Here is an 18,198-nt window from a genome sequence, read left to right as displayed (position 1 = left end):
ACGTTGCCTGGTCTGATGAGTCTGGATTTCTGCTGCGACATTTGGATGGTAGGGTCAGAATTTGGTGTCAACAACATGAAAGCATGGATCCATCCTGCCTTGTCAGGCTGGTGGTGGTGGTGTAATGGTGTGGGGAATATTTTCTTGGCACTCTTTGGGCCCCTTGGTACCAATTGAGCATCATTGGAACGCCACAGCCTACCTGAGTATTGTTGCTGACCATGTCCATCCCTTTATACCCAACTTCTGATGGCTACTTTCAGCAGGTTAATGCGCCATGTCATAAAGCTGGAATCATCTCAGACTGGTTTCTTGAACATGACAATGAGTTCACTGTTCTCAAATGGCCTACACAGTCACCAGATCTCAATCCAATAGAGAATCTTTGGGATGTGTTGGAACGGGACATTCGCATCATGGATGTGCAGCCAACAAATCTGCACCAAATGTTTGATTCCATCATGTCAATATGGACCAAACTCTCTGAGGAATGCTTCCAGCACCTTGTTGAATCTATGCCACGAAGAATTGAGGCAGTTCTGAAGGCAAAAGGGGGTCCAACCCGTTACTAGCATGGTGTACCTAATAAAATAGCCGGTGAGTGTATATTTTAAAAGAGGGGTCCATTTGACAATAAATCAAAATATAGATAAGATGCCCCTAGAAGCTATTACTGTACTCCATTAAGGCCTCCATGTTCCTTGTGTATTAATTCAGGCATTGTCAAAGGAAGAGTAGTTTTGCTTTTCTTTTTAGTTTGATCAACTTCACAATTCCAGGGTTTGTAAAGATGACTGAGTCTAAAACACATTCCTTCATTTGAAATGATTTCCTTTGGGAAAATTGAAATTAGAACAACTCATGCAGTTTAAACAGGTTGTATTAATTTTCCAGAAAAACTTGACTCGCACCAACGCCCACACAGCCCAGCGTGGATTTATCATGGATTTCCTCCAGTGAGAAGCTTTCTCCGTTTACAGTGAAAACAAGTGGTCGTCGTGATTTTTTTTTTTTTTTTTTTTTTTTTAAATGGGAGTCGACTTACATCTAAAATCTCTTTGTTGGCTTTTGGCGACGTGGCCTCTCTCAAAACCTTGATGGCCACTGGGATCTTCACATCTTCTCCCTCTGGCACCCAAAGACCCTGCGTGGGTACACAGTCCAATCAAGTTATACAGTTATGTCTAAACGTATTTGAATAATAAATTCAGTTTCTTTAATGTAATTGCATACAAGTGTTTGACGTCAGTGAATGCACTTCAAGTTAATATTAAGAGTAGAGTAATTTTCAATCGACTCTAAGGTCCACAATTTCTTGTTTGTTGCGCATTTTAAGCTCTTTCATGTTGGTTACACCAAATTGTATAAATGTATTCATCACGGAACAAATGAAAATAAAGAAATAACTGACAATATTCATAATAAAAAAAGTGCAAATAATTACTGGTGCACGATAATTATTGGTCCGATAATTATCGGTCCGATAATAGGAATTATGACGTCATCCCAGTAAATCCAATAACATAATTAATAGGACCGATAATACAGTATGTACTGTGCTCGCTGGCTGGGAAATTAGTTGACCATTTGCGGGGCATTGCTGCCACCTGCCGGTCTGAATAATTCGCTGCATCTATAATTTGGCCCACAAACTCATTCACTTTACACAGTGCTGTGTCTAGCGTTAGCATTGACAATTGTGAATTTCTGTTACTTACGTTTCCGCCTCGGAAATATATGTCTAAGTATTTATGTTTACTATAACATATGGATGTGCAATATGTTTACTTCGGTGGTGAAGGGTCATATGTACAGAACTTCATAAGTTGTTGTGTTATAGAAGCCAGCCAATGCTTAAGGCTAGTAGCTCAAGCTAATGTGCTATGCTATACACACATATAATAGTTGTCGTGTAATGTTAGTCCTATCAGCATGCTTGGTAGGATTTTATACTATGCAGAGAATAAACCTCATATTTTATTGAATATGGGTTCACTCACTGCCGTTTATATTGATTATTATAAGGCAAGCCATTAATTCTTTTTGCTCTACCATATTTTTGTTATGAGGAATGAGTGATAAACCTTACTATATAATGTTTACAGTGTTAGTTATAAGTTAGTAAGTTATTGAGAGGCCTTTTGGTTATTGATAGGCTTGCTGTCCTAACCTGTCTCCCAGGTTAAGAAAGTTGTTTCATGGACCAAGACCACAACAGTCTCCTATAGCACCAAATATCTTTATCTGATGTCAAAGCACAATACCTGTTGGGTTTATGTTTTAGTTCAGTGCTCACTGTTCAGGAAACACATCTTCAATTATATTGACTAACTGATTGTGATGGACTCAAATTATATTTATTTGAAAAATAAATATTGGCACTTTATTTGAAGTCAAGACTGTTCTTGTCTTTGTTTTGTTAATTATAATAATGTTCATGGCATTATGAAAATTCTGGTGAGATCAAAGACAAATCTATGTTGAATCCACCATTATTATTTTTTTAAACCTCCAGGTGTTCAAAAACTCGGGTGAATATACATTAAAAATGGTATATATTTATTATCGGTTATCGATATCGGTATCGGCTTTGAGGAGCAGGAAGATATCGATATCGGTTTAAAAAAAATGGATATCGTGCACCCCTACAAATAATTAAAGTAAAGCCACCAGAAGGACTGTAAATTATAAAGTTATCCAATAATATCGGCTGATAAAAGCATTTAAAGTAATATCGGAAAATATCGCTAGTAAGTATGCTGGGATATAAATTTATGTACAAGCCTGTAAACTTTGTGCATGGGCTGAGATTCTTGGGATTTGTAAACTGAGAGAAAAACCCAATCTCTCATGTTGCACAACTAAAATGAACAATAAATGAAAAATAACAAATTATTAACTCATCACATATAACTATTGGTCACCCGAAAGAAACAGTCACTAAGAAAAGCAATAAAACACATAATTATAATTAAGAATCTGTGCAAAAGCCAAGCAAAAGCCATCTTGGGAATCGTCATTGCATTGGCATGTCCTATGATAGCCTACCTGTATTTGTAATGTTTTGGTTGCCCCCTTGTGGCAACCAAAGTTTTAGCAAATAAAATACAAGTAAATGTAACGGAGTACATGTAACGCGTTACTACTAAGCCTGAACGATATATTGTTTAAGCATCGCCATCGCGATGTGCGCATGCGCGATAGTCCCATCGCAAGGACGTGCGATAGTTTTTTAATTTTTTATTTTTCCAATCCACAAACCTTTGTTCTGCTTCATTTGCTTGCACAGCCTTACCCCCTTTCCCAGCTCTCAGTCACTGCGGCACTTGCTTATTAAAGTTAACGATGGCTTTGATCTGGCCAAAGAAGCCGGGCAGCAATCTGTCAATCATCATTTAACTTGTTAAACAGTTTCTGCAAGGAAGCGTGCGCTGGAATAAATGTGTGTGTCTGTAGGGGGGGAATGTGGAGACGTTCGAGACATATAAAATAAATGCCAGAAGTGATTATGAGGAGTTTGTAATTTTTACGTCACTCCAAGAGTCACAGCCATGTTAGGTATACAGAAGCATTTAATAAAGCCAAGCATTTTTCTACTACAGTACTTTATTCTTGTTTAAAAATGATTCAGTGGGACAGTTATTTTTAAAACTGATCATAATTATTACATTTGAAGTGCTTAAAAAGCATTTATTTAAAAAAAAAAAAAAATATATATATATATATATATATATATATATATTTGGGCTGTCAAATTTATCGCGTTAACGGGCGTTAATTAATTTTTTTCAATTAATCACGTTAAAATATTTGACGCAATTAACGCAGATGCCCCGCTCAGACACATTTAAATGACGGTACAGTGAAACGCTCACTTGTTAATTGTGTTTTTGCCACCCTCTGCTGGCGCTTGGGTGCGACTGATTTTATAGGCTTCAGCACCAATGAGCATTGCATAAGTAATTATTGACATCAACAATGGTGGGCTACTAGTTTATTTTTTGATTGAAAATTTTATTCAAACGAAAACATTAAGAGGGTTTTTAACATAAAATTTCTATAACTTGTACTAACATTTTTCTTTTAAGAACTACAAGTCTTTCTATCCATGGCTCGCTCTAACAGAATGTTAATAATGTTAATGCCATCTTGTTGATTTATTGTTATAATAAACAAATACAGTCCTTATGTATCGTATGTTGAATGTATATATCCATCCTGTGTCTTATGTTTCCATTCCAACAACAATTTACAGAAAAATATGGCATATTTAATAGATGGTTTGAATTGCGATTAATTACGATTAATTAATTGTTAAGCTGTAATTAACTCGATTAAAAATTTTAATCGTTTGACAGCCCTAATATATATATATATATATATATATATATATATATATTATATACATATACATATACACACATTTTTTAAAATCAAACTTTGAGGGGAAAAAAGTGAGAAAAAATACATGTCTTATATGTATCTCTTTCCAGTGCTAGATCTTAATAAATACATTGGGCACACACACACACACAAAAAAAAGGGGGGGGGTATGCGCTACTTCGCGGTTTTTCACTTATCGCGGCGGGTTCTGGTCCCTATTAACCGCGAAAAACGATGGATTACTGTACACTGTGGTCATGACGAGTCATCCAAAGTCTTTCCAAACAGCTATTCAAGTCATCTAGTAAAAATGTTTTTCAAAAAAAAAAAAAAAAAAAAAAAAAAATCCTGCATATACATAATATAATAAAAATATACAGTACTGTGTATATTATATATATATATATATATATATATATATATACACACACACACACTTTTTTTTAAAAAATAATATAATATATAATAAGAGTGTGACAATATATCGATACAGCGATATATCGCGATATTTTGCAACCCGATCGGTTATCGATATGCTCCCGCCAAGTATCGATACTTTTATTTAACATATTGGCCATACAATGGAGTATGGATGCTGTAAACTGCTCAATGTTTGTTAAGCAATTCCTTGGCGGTCCACTAGGGGCGCTCGGGAGTGGCGGTGAAGGTAAAGTGCGCACAAGTCGTCTATAGAAGAACAGCGGCCCCAAGTGGGTTGAAAAAATAAAAAAGCTCCGTGAGAACGGTGGAGGAAAAAATGAGAAAAACATTGCTACAAATCACACATGGGGACACACTTTAGATTTTACACCAACAAGAAAGGAAGTAAGGTGAACAAGGACTTTGCTGTATGCAAGAATTGTCTAAGAAAAATAAGTTTCACTGGCAGCTGGTGACATAGTGGACACTGGAGTTAGTGAGCTTCGCTTTCATCACTTGAGGTAAGAAAGTTTTGCAATGTAATTGACTTTTTAATTTACATGTATTATTTTGATGATATTTGGTGTTGAATGATATAAAATAAACCAGGACCCTAAATTGGATGAAAATGAATATCGAACAAGCCCACATGAATTTACCGATTTATTTGATATTATTTGAGAACCACTTTCCATCTAGTTTACTACACAAACTGTTATTACTGTCATTTTGATACAATAAACTATAAAAATGGTTTGAATAGGTTCCAAAATATATAAAGTGATGTGCATGATAATTAATGTAGCCTACATATTAAAAATAGGTAATTATTGCATTTTTAATTTCTATACATTCAATTCATTTTTTTTTTTTTTTAAATTCAATACTTTTAACACAAAAAAAATCAGGATTTCAACTCAAAAGCTATGAAGTAGATAATATTTTTTGTTTTATTTTGTGAGGAAGACTGACTGAGCAAGTCTGACATCTTAAATGCTGAAGCAGATAGTGGAAGTGCTCAAACCAAGCAACAAAGGTCATATACGAAGAAAAGACCCACCAATTTTATCATTGCCCCACTCCAAGCTCAACTGCTGACACCTACGGCACGTTTTTTTTTTTTTTTTTTTAAAGATTTAAAACTTTAAATAAATTAAGGGTGCCATTCATCAGATTTTATTTTAGATATATTATATTTGATTTAGATTTATATTATATTTAGATTTTACAGCGATGTTGCACAGAAAAGGTGTCACTGTTTAATAAATGACTTAAACAGTATTTTTTCTATTTCTAAATATCTTTTTTTTTTTCCGTTTCAACAGTTGTATCGTAGAATGTCATGTATCCAATTTCTGACCAATATATCGATAATCGGTGTATCGTGATATCGCGAGATAATCGTTATCGTGAGCCTTGTATCGCGAATCGTATCGTATCGTGAGGTGCCCTGAGGTTCCCACTCCTAATATATAATAATAAACTTTATTTGTATAGCACATTTAAAAAATCCGCCAAGGAGACCAAAGTGCTTTACATACCATAAAACAGCAAAATAAGTTAACTTCAAAGATAAAACAAACACAAAAATAAAATAAACAAACAGTCATTGCACATTAAAAGCTGAAGAAAAATAAAAAATATAAATTTTAAGGCGTGTTTTAAAATCCGTAAGTGAAGGGGCCTGTCTAATAGTAAGTGGTAATTGGTTCCACAGCCTGGCCGCCATCACTGCAAATGCACGGTCGCAATATAATATCGCAAACCCCTCCAAAAATCGCAGCCATAGTTTTTTCCAATATCGTTCAGGCCTAGTTACTACCCATCTCTGCCTTCAGCAGCATGCTTAGGTCTGAATGGGTAAATACTAACGTGTGGTTGAGTCAGTTTTAAACCGGAACATTGTATATAATAAGCTGTTATCTGTATACCTACTAAATTTTATGAGCAACTATAAAATTTACGACAAACTCTTAACCCCAAACCATTTCTTCCTTATAGGTACTGCATATAGTCCAATAAAAAATCTGCATTGCAAAAACTGCTACTCAATCAGAAACCAAATAGCAAAAGCATTGCATCATTGATTTAAGACGAATCCCACTCCTAAGCCTCCAAGTGTGCGCTTAATGCACACAGGAAATCAACGTGGAGTCAGTGGTGTGTGTGACCACGCGAGTTAAAAATGTGTCATTTAATTGAAAAATTGACAACAGATGCGACGCACAGTCAAAGTAAATTTTTTTGCTAATGCTGCCATTTTAAGCAAAAAGAGGTCTTATTACCTTGTAGACTGTACCAAACGCTCCTGATCCAAGAACTTTAATTTTCCTGAATTCGGGTTCCTTCAGGATACGGAGTAGAGCTTGGTTGGGCGCTTCACCGCTTGGAGTAAGCGGTTCAACCAACTGGAATACCAGAACAACAGTCTTTTCTTTAACTATCTCTACTAGTGTAGCTGTGTATCGATTCGTTGTTACCTCTTTCTCCTGAAGGAGTCGCCGCATAGTCCTCTTCCTCTTGATGTGCCGTCGGCGAAACAACACCACAACAGATAGGCTCGCCAAAAGGACTGCTAAGAGGCCGCCCACCACCCCGGCTGCAATCATGGACAGTCCTGAAGACCTAAAGCAGACAATGTGCATGCATAACATTAATTGCATCACATATTGAAAATTTCACTGCTAATCATTGTTGTTTTCGTCATCGATGACAATAACGAAAACATTTCGTCGACGACCATTTTTTTTTTTTTTTTTACAGTTTTTTTCAATTGCTTTGGTACGTTTCTCAGATTAGAATTGAAATTATCCAAACTAGAGCTGCAGCTATTGAATATTTTAGTAATCGGGTAATCGACTGAAAATTCTATTGATTAATCAAGTAATCGGATAAAAAAAATTTAGGTAAAGAGCGATTATAAATATACATGAGAAAACAAGACTTTCATCTAATATTGAACCATTTTCAGTCAATCAATGCCTTTATTTTCGATGTACATTGTTGAAAACAGCCAACAATTGTATCTCAGATGTACTCTTAGAAGCACTGTCTCGCATCGAAGTCATCCGCCTTCGGTGCGCTATTTTCGGCTTGAACTCCTCGAGCTGAGTCCGATGGCTGGCTGGAGCCCTGGTGGCCATTATTCTTGTTTCATGCTTTTATGCCATTGGAGTAATCACCTGTCACTCAAACAGGTTGGAAGTAGCGGCGAAGTTGGATCTTTGTGTCAAAATGATTCACTCAAAATCTTTTTCTACTTAAAAAAAAGTGTGTGCAAAACTTTTAGTACTTCAAATGAAAAATGAGTTCAAAACTTTTTGCTCTCCAAAAAAGTGACACTTCAAAAAAAAAAAAAAAATGTTTTTCATTTGATTGAAAATGTTTTTTTTTTAGATTTTTTTTTTCTTTTGATTGAAGTCAAGATTTTATTTTATTTTATTATTTTTTTTTTTATTAAAGCAACTTTTTCTAGGATTGAATGTTTTAGACACACGTCCTACCCATAATATGGCCCAAACAAAAAAAAAAAAAGCATTGCTTCAATCAAAAATTAAGTGTTGAAATGCATTTTTTGAGTCTCAAATATTTTTTCGCATTCAAAAATTTTTGATTGAAGTTATTTGTCTTTTGAAAATATTTTTTTCTTTTTGAAGCAACTTATTTTTTGATTAAATAATAAAGACAGAAATGTCCTTGCCAAACTGTGGCCCAAATGCAAAACTACATTACTTCAATCAAAAAAGTTGCTTCAATCAAAAAAAAAATAAAATAAAATAAAATAAATAAAATCTTGACTTCAATCAAAAGAAAAAAAAATCTAAGAAAAAGGTTTCAAATTCTTTTTTTTTGGTTCACATTTATTTTTGCATTCAAACTAGGGCTGTCAAACGTTTAAAAAGTTTAATCGAGTTAATTACAGCTTAAAAATTAATTAATCGTAATTAACCACAATTCAAACCATCAATAAAATATGCCATATTTTTCTGTAAATTATTGTTGGAATGGAAAGATAAGACACAAGACGGATATATACATTCAACATACGGTACATAAGAACTGTATTAGTTTATCATAACAATAAATCAAGATGGCATTAACATTATTAACATTCTTAAAGCGATCCGAGGATAGAAAGACTTGTAGTTCTTAAAAGATAATTTTTAGTACAAGTTAAAGAAATTTTATATTAAAACCCCTCTTAATGTTTTAGTTTTATTAAAATTTGTAAAATTTTTAATCAAAAAATTAAACTAATAGCTCGCCATTGTTGATGTCAATAATTACACCATGCTCACTCATGGTGCTGAAAGCCATATAATCAGTTGGACCCAAGCGCCAGCAGAGGGCGCCAAACACCAAAAAACAAGTAACAAGCGAACCTTACACTCTGCTTTCATTTTAATCTGTTTGAGCCGGGCATGTGCGTCAATCGCGTCAAATATTTTAACGTGATTAATTAAAAAAATGAATTACCGCCCGTTAACATGATAATTTTGACAGCCCAAATTCAAACACATTTTTTTTTTCAAGTGACTTTTTTTTTTAATTGAAAAAAAAAATTTTGATTGAAGCGACTTTTTTTTTTTTTGATTGAAGCAACTTTTTTGGGGATTAATAAAGACACAAATATACCTCCATAGAAACCTAGCCCTCCGCAGGGCTAACGTTACATGAGCGAGTGACAGCGAGCAACATCTTATTTATTAGCGCTGAGAAGTCTATTGCTTAAAGATGGTGGCTGTTTACTAACGCCGCCTAGTCTTTTATTTCACATCTAGTTATACATAGATGTGATGTCTATGAGATGCATCAGACGCTACCTGCTACTCCCGTAGCATCATGCGGGCGTAGTTTTTAGCAACGTCGGAGTAGTTTGTAGCGGCTGTCGGCTGCGGTAAGGTTTTTTATTTTTATTGCCTTCTTCCTCTACGCTCGTGACGCCACTGCGTTCTCCTGCATTAAAAGTAGTCCCTGATTATAAGACGACCCCCTCTTTTTCAACACTCAAGTTTGAAAAGACTTTTTGAACACCAAATTAATTTTTATATAGAAAATAATTACAGTACATCCGAAACAAATGATTATAACAATATATTTGAGAGAAAAAGCATGTTATTTTGCCTCATTCAAATCTTAATATCTGAACATTTAAATATGTAAAGTGCAATCACATTCGTAAATGAATGGCTTCTGGTTTTTGAAATGTAAATAAACCAATCTATTGTGATAAAGCAACAAAATTGCAATAACTGCATTAACCATCAAAGTGAAGTCTAACTGTAACTGTAGTATTGAAACAAATCTGAATAAGGAAAAACATTGCAATAAAATAATGCAAACTGGTTAAACTTGAGAGTAGCTGAGATCTGTCATGACAGAACATCGCTTCAATGATATCTGGCGGCATCTAGCGTCGTGAATGGGGAGAGTAGCTGAGATCTGTCATGACAGAACATCGCTTCAATGATATCTGGCGCCATCTAGCGTCGTGAATGGGTAAAATGTCTAGACCGCGAATATAAGACGACCCCCTCTTTTTCAGTCTTATTTCAATGCAAAAAACACCGTCTTATATTCGGGCCAATACGGTCGTACCACGCAGACACTAAGGAAACTAATTTTAATCAGATTACTGGTTTGGAAACATGAAAGCGTTATATTACTCGTTTCTGCAATCTGATTACTTTCAGATATGATCTAATACATAAATAGAGGTCAGGATGTTCTAGATTGCTATACTGCAGGGGTCAGCAACCCTGGTCCTCAAGTGCCACTATCCAGCTTGTTTTCTGTGTCTCCCTCCTTTAACGCACCTGACTCAAATAATCATGATCGTTATTAGGCTCCTGCAGAGCTTGCTGATGAGCTGATCATTTGATTCAGGTGTGTTAAAGAAGGGAGACATGGAAAACAAGCTGGATAGTGGCACTCGAGGACCAGGATTGCTGACCCCTGCTATACTGTATTGGTACCCCGTGATGGACACACAGTTGCTTCTGAATGTGTATATAGAACACATAAGGCTCAAATCACGTTATTTACTTACGTTTTCCCCTGGCAACCTTCACGACCTGGCCCTCTGCACCTAGAAAAAAATAGTCACATGTACTGTAAATATGAAACCGAGGTCGCAACACTCTGTCCATATATTACATGTTTCTGTGCCATCACTAGATGTTATTACCGTTAAAAATGTTGCATTATTATTCCTGTTTGTGACATCACAAAATATACATAGTTCCAGACACTAACCACTATGTTTTGGTCGAAAGACAAAGATGACGGGAAAAAGTAGTAAGTTCCATCATTCAATACTAAATAACTCCAGTTTGGAGTGGATTACTTGAATCCATATTTGGTAACTTCAAATTAAGCCTCTCGCCTTATTAAAAGGCAGTAGAACCATATGAAATCACATGGGTCAATCAACAAAGTAAGGTGGTGATTAAAGCGAAAATATCTATATACTTAAATATGAGGAAAGAAAAGTATGTCATTATTTTAGATGTAATGATCATGATTAAAAAGTCAAGTTACCAAACCAAGAAAAAGTCGTTACCCTTGGGTGCAGTTGGGGTGACACAGCTGGCACACGTTGGCGTCATCGGCGTATTTCCACACAAGTGTGTCGTCTTTGCCGGGCACGCCTTGAGGACAGCGGGCCACGCAGAAGAGTCCATCCTTGAAGTTGGCGCACTTAGTGCAGTTGGCGGAACCCTGCATGAATGACCAAGACATGTGATGTCAGACAGAATACAGAGACAAAAGCTTTGCAGATTTGGCTTTCATGTCCAGACCTCAGCCATTTTGTGCTCAAGATTAAACCAGTAATGACCTTACTGACATAATATGAGAAAATATGAAGGGACCTCAAGAGTAGTGACAAGTAATATACTGTATTTTTCTGATTATATAGTCACTGGGGGTGCAACTTATACTCTGGAGCGACTTATGTGTAGGCCTGTCGCGATAACAAATTTTAGTGTGCGATAGTTATTCCCCCCCATTTTTTTTTTTTTTTTAAACCAATTTACAATAACACAGTGCGAATACAGTATATATTAATAGATCAAGTACACCCATTTAAACGCGATAAATATTTACTCTTGAATTCAAAACTACTTTTTAAGAAACTAAAAACAATAGACCATGCCTCTTAAGTAAAAAATAACAATTTTGACACCGCAAAGAAACACAGAATAAATAAAATGTGTTTAAAAAAAAAAATGCACTTAATAACTTAAGCATTTAGGCAAATGAAAACTTTTCCCGTCATAGCTTATGCAATTGTGTTCCATAGGGATGCAAAGATACAGTCATGGTTCGGTACGATTTTTGATGCGGGGGACACGATTTTCGATCCGATTCAATACATTTAATGCTCTGTAAAAAAAAATAACAATTATATTTTTTGTTTCGTTTTTTTTTCTTCTTTTTTCTAACGAGCAAAAATTAAATTGCCATCATATAAACATGCATTTTAGTGCATAACATTTATGTGCTTACTTCTTACTGATCTGAAAAAAAATTGTATAAAAGTGCTGAGAACAATCTTTACTGTTTTTAAAGTGAGGCAGGGCACACTGTTGATTGCTACAGCTCTCTTAGCAGCTAGGTTTACTACATGAGCAAGACATCCTATTTGTGGTCCGAATCCATCTGTGTCACGTACTGAACTAACAATATTTGCAACATTATCTATAGTCACTGGTATGGATTGATTTGGCCTTCTTAACTTCCATTCAGTCATGACAGTTTAGAATTCATCGATGTAGTATAGTATATGGACTACGTGTCCCATAATCACTCTGGGCTCACGTAGCCAATGGCATGGGACGTAGCACATCTAGTTTGCCATTTCATGATATCAAGTGTGTGCGCGCATTAAAAAAGTTTGCAAGCGCCGCTGAAGTCACGTCTGCTTATTACTACACAACACCAGCATATGACAATCGACTTTCATAAACAGGACTAGTTTGAAGCACAGCGCTCTTAATTTCATTCAGCTGTTCGTTGTCAAAGCGAGGTTGTTCGTAGCAGCCAAGTCGGTAACAATGTTTTGGCGGACTTCGTTGTAAATATCCGGCGTTGTGCAGAAAAATAGCCGCCCCGCAGGAAATGTCACTCCTGAAGGGAGCGCCCACACGTCAACAACACCGGCGCGCCATAGATGGTCCACAGTCACTCCGGAGCACTGACGCGGCCGGTATACGTTGAACACTAGGATATAATGGGAACGATTGGCTCCAGCGCTAGTTTTGGCCGGACCTGGAACGAAGATGCATTTTGCGCAGTTGGTAACGAGGAATCCGAACTTTAAACAGCACGTCTGTTGCACGCGCTCACGCAAGTGCACGCGAGGCGATAAATCAAAGCTGAAAAATTACCACCTTCATTTTTATTTATCGCGCGATAAATGGAATTATTGCGTATTGCGACAGGCTTACTTATGTGTGGAATTATTACGGTAACACATTATAATAACTTTAGCATAAATAACATGTGGAATGTTATCTGAATAACTCTCAATAGCTATGCTACGTTAACATACCGGGCACGTTCTCACTCTCAGTTCGTTGTATATGTGTCATGTAACGATAGCATACCGTACACTTCTTCAGCCTGTTGTCTATTTTATTTTTTATTTTGAATTGCCTTTCAAGATGACATGTCGGATGTTAGTGTTGGATTTTTATCAAATAAATTTTCCCCCAAAATGAGACATACTCCGTGGCGCCCTCTATATATTATTTTTTTTCTCTTCATTGCGACCTAAAGTCCTCACTTCAGACATCGAGCAGACAACAATAACATAGGAATTGCGTAAAAGGGTTTATTGAATACACAAAAAAAGGGAGACACAAAAAGGGTCTGTGGGAAAACGCGGTGAGAGGCAGATGAAGGAATCTGACTGAATCACGCCAGCCGAACCCGCGCTGGCGCAGATCCAACGACCCGGGCTGGCGAGTCCCCGACAACCTGGCAAAAAAGCCATACTCCGCGCGTTCACCTTAATCTTAACCCCTTGTACTGATTCCATTTTGAAAGTTGGAAAAAGGCTTCCAAACACAAGTTGACAATTTCTTCTGAGTTGACAGCAATCATACAGCACAGGGGGACCCAGGCGAGGACAGGGTCACCTTATCACAAGTCAGCAAAAGGTTCCAGAGAAGAAATGACCATGATTAGTTAAACATTGTCTTTTGAAGGCTCTTGCAGGGCAGGCTGTGGGCAGAAGAAGGGTGTGTTTGGGCATTGTTTTGGGATTTTTGTCTGTTTGTGGATTGGACTGGAGGATTCAGGAGTTATTGTTGTCAGGGCAACGAGAGTTGTGGATTTTGCCACCTCAGCGTCAAAGGGGCTCTTCGAGTCTTAGCAGTTATCAGTTGGATATCGGGCGTTCTCCGGTGTTGCTTGTGTTGGGACAGGGCATCCCGCCATTTGTTCTGGACTATCCAGGAGAACTGATTGCGAAAGTTAGTGGTGCAGACATGGGCTTGCCAGTGTCAATTTTGCTCAGTTAGTTGCATGATGCACACAATGGGCTCCCGTGATAAGACGCCGTCATGTATTGTCTTTTTATTTTATATTGGGTGTGTTAGCGTAATACAAACAGTCAAACAGTAAATACGAGAAATGATACTATTCCCTGATTGATTATTATTGTGTTAGAATAATACAAACAGTTTGACGGTGCCTACGAGAAAAGGTACTATCTCCTTCACAGACAAGCAAAAACAAAAACAAGGCAATGATGCAACTAGCAATGAGGGATATACTGTACAAATTGTCAAATAGCAGCAAGTCAATATCTCAGCAAGCCGCCTAGGATCGGTTTAAAGACACTGCTGATGAGCTGGAATTGGACGCAGTTACGACATTGGAAACTTATCCCACAGCTCTGTAACAAAACTGACCAGCAGCAGAATGTGACAAAATCATGCCCGTCATCATACTAGCTTCGCTTGCTAGCTAGCACAGCTATTCTCCCTGTCCGGCCCAACCGCGTTATCACCCCCAGCGTGCATTGCGCGCGTAAAACACGGCGCCCTCCGTACATGTACTAAATATGATAGATTTTTAAATCATTGGCAATAGTATATGTGTTTCGAAAATATTTTATTAACAAGGAAAAATTGTGGCTTATTAGAGCCTACAAATCTAAGTCCAAGGTTCCCTTTAAGGATGTTACAATTGGCAACAATCGAATTTAATTAAAATATAACCAGATACAAATAATTAGAAAAAAAAACATATTAGTTGAATTAAAATGTTTGCTAATACAGTACAGTATTAAAAACTTTAATACAATAATTTAACATAAAAAAATGTTTGATATCAGTAACAATGTAAGATGGCTGCGACAGGCTGGGATGGGCTCCAGCATCCCCGCGATCTTTGTGAGGATAAGCGGTTCAAAAGATGAATGAATGAAGGTGATCTGTCCTAGATAAAGTTATCCTTGCATTTTTTTCTTGACCACCTGAGTATTGCATTCAGTAGAAAGGTGACGTACATAATTTCGTTGGAAGTCTGAGTAGCAGACAAACATTGCGAACATTTCTTGCAATCAGGTGCTTGAACACTTTACGTAATACTCTGTGTCTCATCAGCTTTAATATGAAACAGCTCGACCAAGCTGGAGCGTCAACGTTTGGTTTGTGGTCTCACAAGCATAGACGAGAAGAGGAAAATGAGCCAAGTAGAACACGCGTTGCTCCACCCCTTATTCCAACATACCATGTCCTCAGGCCACACTGATTTAATCATTGGTTGCTGTTCAAGAAGGTGACACAGATTCCATGCTCCAAAGCTGTTCTTTCATTTTTTCCCATGCTGTGTGGTTGATTTCATCACATAAATCAAAAATGGTGAATAACAGCAATGTATCCCATCGTATATCCAGTTGTCATTGCGCCAAACAACTACAATAGTTACTCAAGATAACCGGTAGCTTGCACAATAGAAATAAATGGAACAACTTCAAATGACTCAATGGGAGGGAAAAAATAGTACTGTAGTCTCTTTTAACATGCAATCACTCCTCTTGACACTTAATCATGACAACCGCAACCTTGGAAATAAAAGAAATCAGTGTTGTTTTTTGCAGCCCTTTTAATTTTTGTCTTAGTCCTTTGGACAAAAATACTTATTAGTCTTAGTTATATTTCAGTCATTTCAAAATGTGTTCATCTTCGTCTAGTTTTAGTCGACAGTCAGTCAAAATAATTTTGTCTGTAAAATTCAAAAGTTTTGTAAAAAAATAAAGGTTATTTACTATTTACTAGGGTTGTTCCGATCATGTTTTTTTTGCTCCCGATCCGATCGTTTTAGTTTGAGTATCTGCCGATCCCGATATTTCCCGATCAGATTGCTTTTTTTTTTGCTCCTGATTCAATTCCAATCATTCCCAATGATTTTTCCCGATCATATACATTTTGGCGATGCATTAAGAAAAAAATGAATAAAACTCGGACGAATACAGTATATACATTCAACATACAGTACATAAGTACTGTATTTGTTTATTGTGACAATAAATCCTCAAGATGGCATTTACATTATTAACATTATTTCTGTGAGAGGGATCCACGGATAGAAAGACTTGTGACTTTGTATATTGTGACTAAATATTGCCATCTAGTTTTTTGTTGAGCTTTCAGTAAATGATACTGCAGCCAAATGCATGATGGGAAATGGAACCATGACTGTGCGTAGTGCTACCAATTCATATATCTTCTCTGTGTTGAGAAATAACATAAGGTGTTAAGAAAAAGATCACTTGCTACCTTGCTTCCCCACATTGCTTCCCATGATATTTCTAATAGTAGGGCGAGGGATTGTAAGGCTTTAGCCTATTAAAAAAAGGTTCCAAAGGCTGCCAAAATTCACTCTACTCATTTTGCGCTGCCTTTTATCTCTCTATATGGGTAAAACAGCGCCATTACAGATTGAGCGCGACAATGCGTGAGTGGGTCGTGCAACGCATGCATTAATTGCGTTAAATATTTAACGTGATACATTTTTTAAAAATTAATTACCGCCGTTATTGGGATAAATTTGATAACCCTACCTTAAGCCTAAACTAAAGACTCTAGATGAGTGTAACATATTATGTCTGTAACGTTAAATACAATTAGAAAACGATTTCATAAAAAAAAATATATATATATATATATATATATATATTAAAAAAAGGCATGGACGATATTTTTTTGCCGATTCCGATACTTTGAAAATGACGTGATCGGACCCGATCGATCGGGACATCTCTACTATTTACTATTTGCAATGAACATAGATAGATGAGCACATATTGTAGCTTCTACAAGGACAACACCAACTTCGTGATTAGACATGTGCTGATTACTGGTTTCAAGGTATACCGTGGTATGAAAATTTTAAAGCCGCAAAAATTTCCCCTTTTACCGTCTCTAAGGTATTAGCTATTTTTTATGTCCCAAAAAAATCTCTCGCTTGCAGCTGTGAGGCTCAACCCTCCCCACCGGTTGCTGCTCACTGTCAGTGAGTCAGCTGTTCGACACGATGGCTGGAGGAGGTGAAACTCCTTGAACTTTTTCCCTCCATCAAAGAAAACGAAATCGCTGGTATGGGAATACTTAGGCTTCAGAGAAGTTGCAGACGGCCGCAGCTTAGAGCACGAGGGCATGCAATACCTCCAATATGATTTCGCATTTATACAAAATTAAAGGTTAGTAAACACTGTCATGAATGTTTCCCACCAGCTACGAGAGTTAACTCCAGCGTGTTTAGTGTGTCTAGCGGTGGTAAAACATGGTGTTTTTTCTCTCTGGCAACTGTCTGTGTTGAGAAAGAGTGTGTGTATAGTGTAAACATGATACGAGTCATACACACATGCTTTTTTATGGAAAATATTAATTATTTTGTTCTGATGGTAATAATGTTGAGTTGTGATTGTGGGTTTAGGCTCACCTAAAGGACTGCATTTAATGCATTTTGATTTTATTTAGAATATTTCATTTATTTATTTATTGTTTATTTTAACTAAAAACTATTTGCTAATATGTTATGAAAAATAAAGTTTTTTTTAAACCTGATATCTCAAAGTAACACATTTTAGAGCTGTAATTGCAATACCGTAATATTTTTGCTTGAGGTTATTATACAGTCAGAATCTCATACCGGCCTATTTATTAGTGCTGCAACGATTAATCGAATAACTCGAGTATTCGATAAGAAAAAAATATTCGAATTAAATTTTGTTGCTTCGAGTATTCGTTTAATTAAAGTGGCATTGTAATGGTTTATTTTGAAAGTGTTTGCATTTAGTTTTATAGATTAGGGTGGGAACACTGCCCTCTGGTCTGCCTCATTTTACATGGCTGAATCCAACTGCTCCCTGTTAAGACC

The 18,198-nt window shown here is 36.5% G+C and overlaps 1 protein-coding gene across 1 annotated transcript in view; it reads right to left on the bottom strand.

Annotated features, from left to right (window-relative positions):
* egfra (epidermal growth factor receptor a (erythroblastic leukemia viral (v-erb-b) oncogene homolog, avian)) overlaps window positions 1-18,198 on the bottom strand; it is a 146,520-nt gene that overhangs the window by 32,177 nt on the left and 96,145 nt on the right. Inside the window, exons 15-19 of the mRNA XM_057856652.1 lie at window positions 11,366-11,523; window positions 10,853-10,891; window positions 7,284-7,428; window positions 7,089-7,211; window positions 1,046-1,144 (exon numbers count right to left, since the gene is read on the bottom strand). Coding sequence (XP_057712635.1) covers window positions 1,046-1,144; window positions 7,089-7,211; window positions 7,284-7,428; window positions 10,853-10,891; window positions 11,366-11,523 — 564 coding nt within the window. The remainder of the gene's footprint in view (window positions 1-1,045; window positions 1,145-7,088; window positions 7,212-7,283; window positions 7,429-10,852; window positions 10,892-11,365; window positions 11,524-18,198) is intronic.

The sequence above is a fragment of the Corythoichthys intestinalis genome, chromosome 14, assembly GCF_030265065.1.
Source record: "Corythoichthys intestinalis isolate RoL2023-P3 chromosome 14, ASM3026506v1, whole genome shotgun sequence".
NCBI lineage: Eukaryota > Metazoa > Chordata > Actinopteri > Syngnathiformes > Syngnathidae > Corythoichthys > Corythoichthys intestinalis.
Note: the sequence above shows the minus strand (reverse complement) of the source record. Positions and strands in the feature narration are given on the sequence as shown.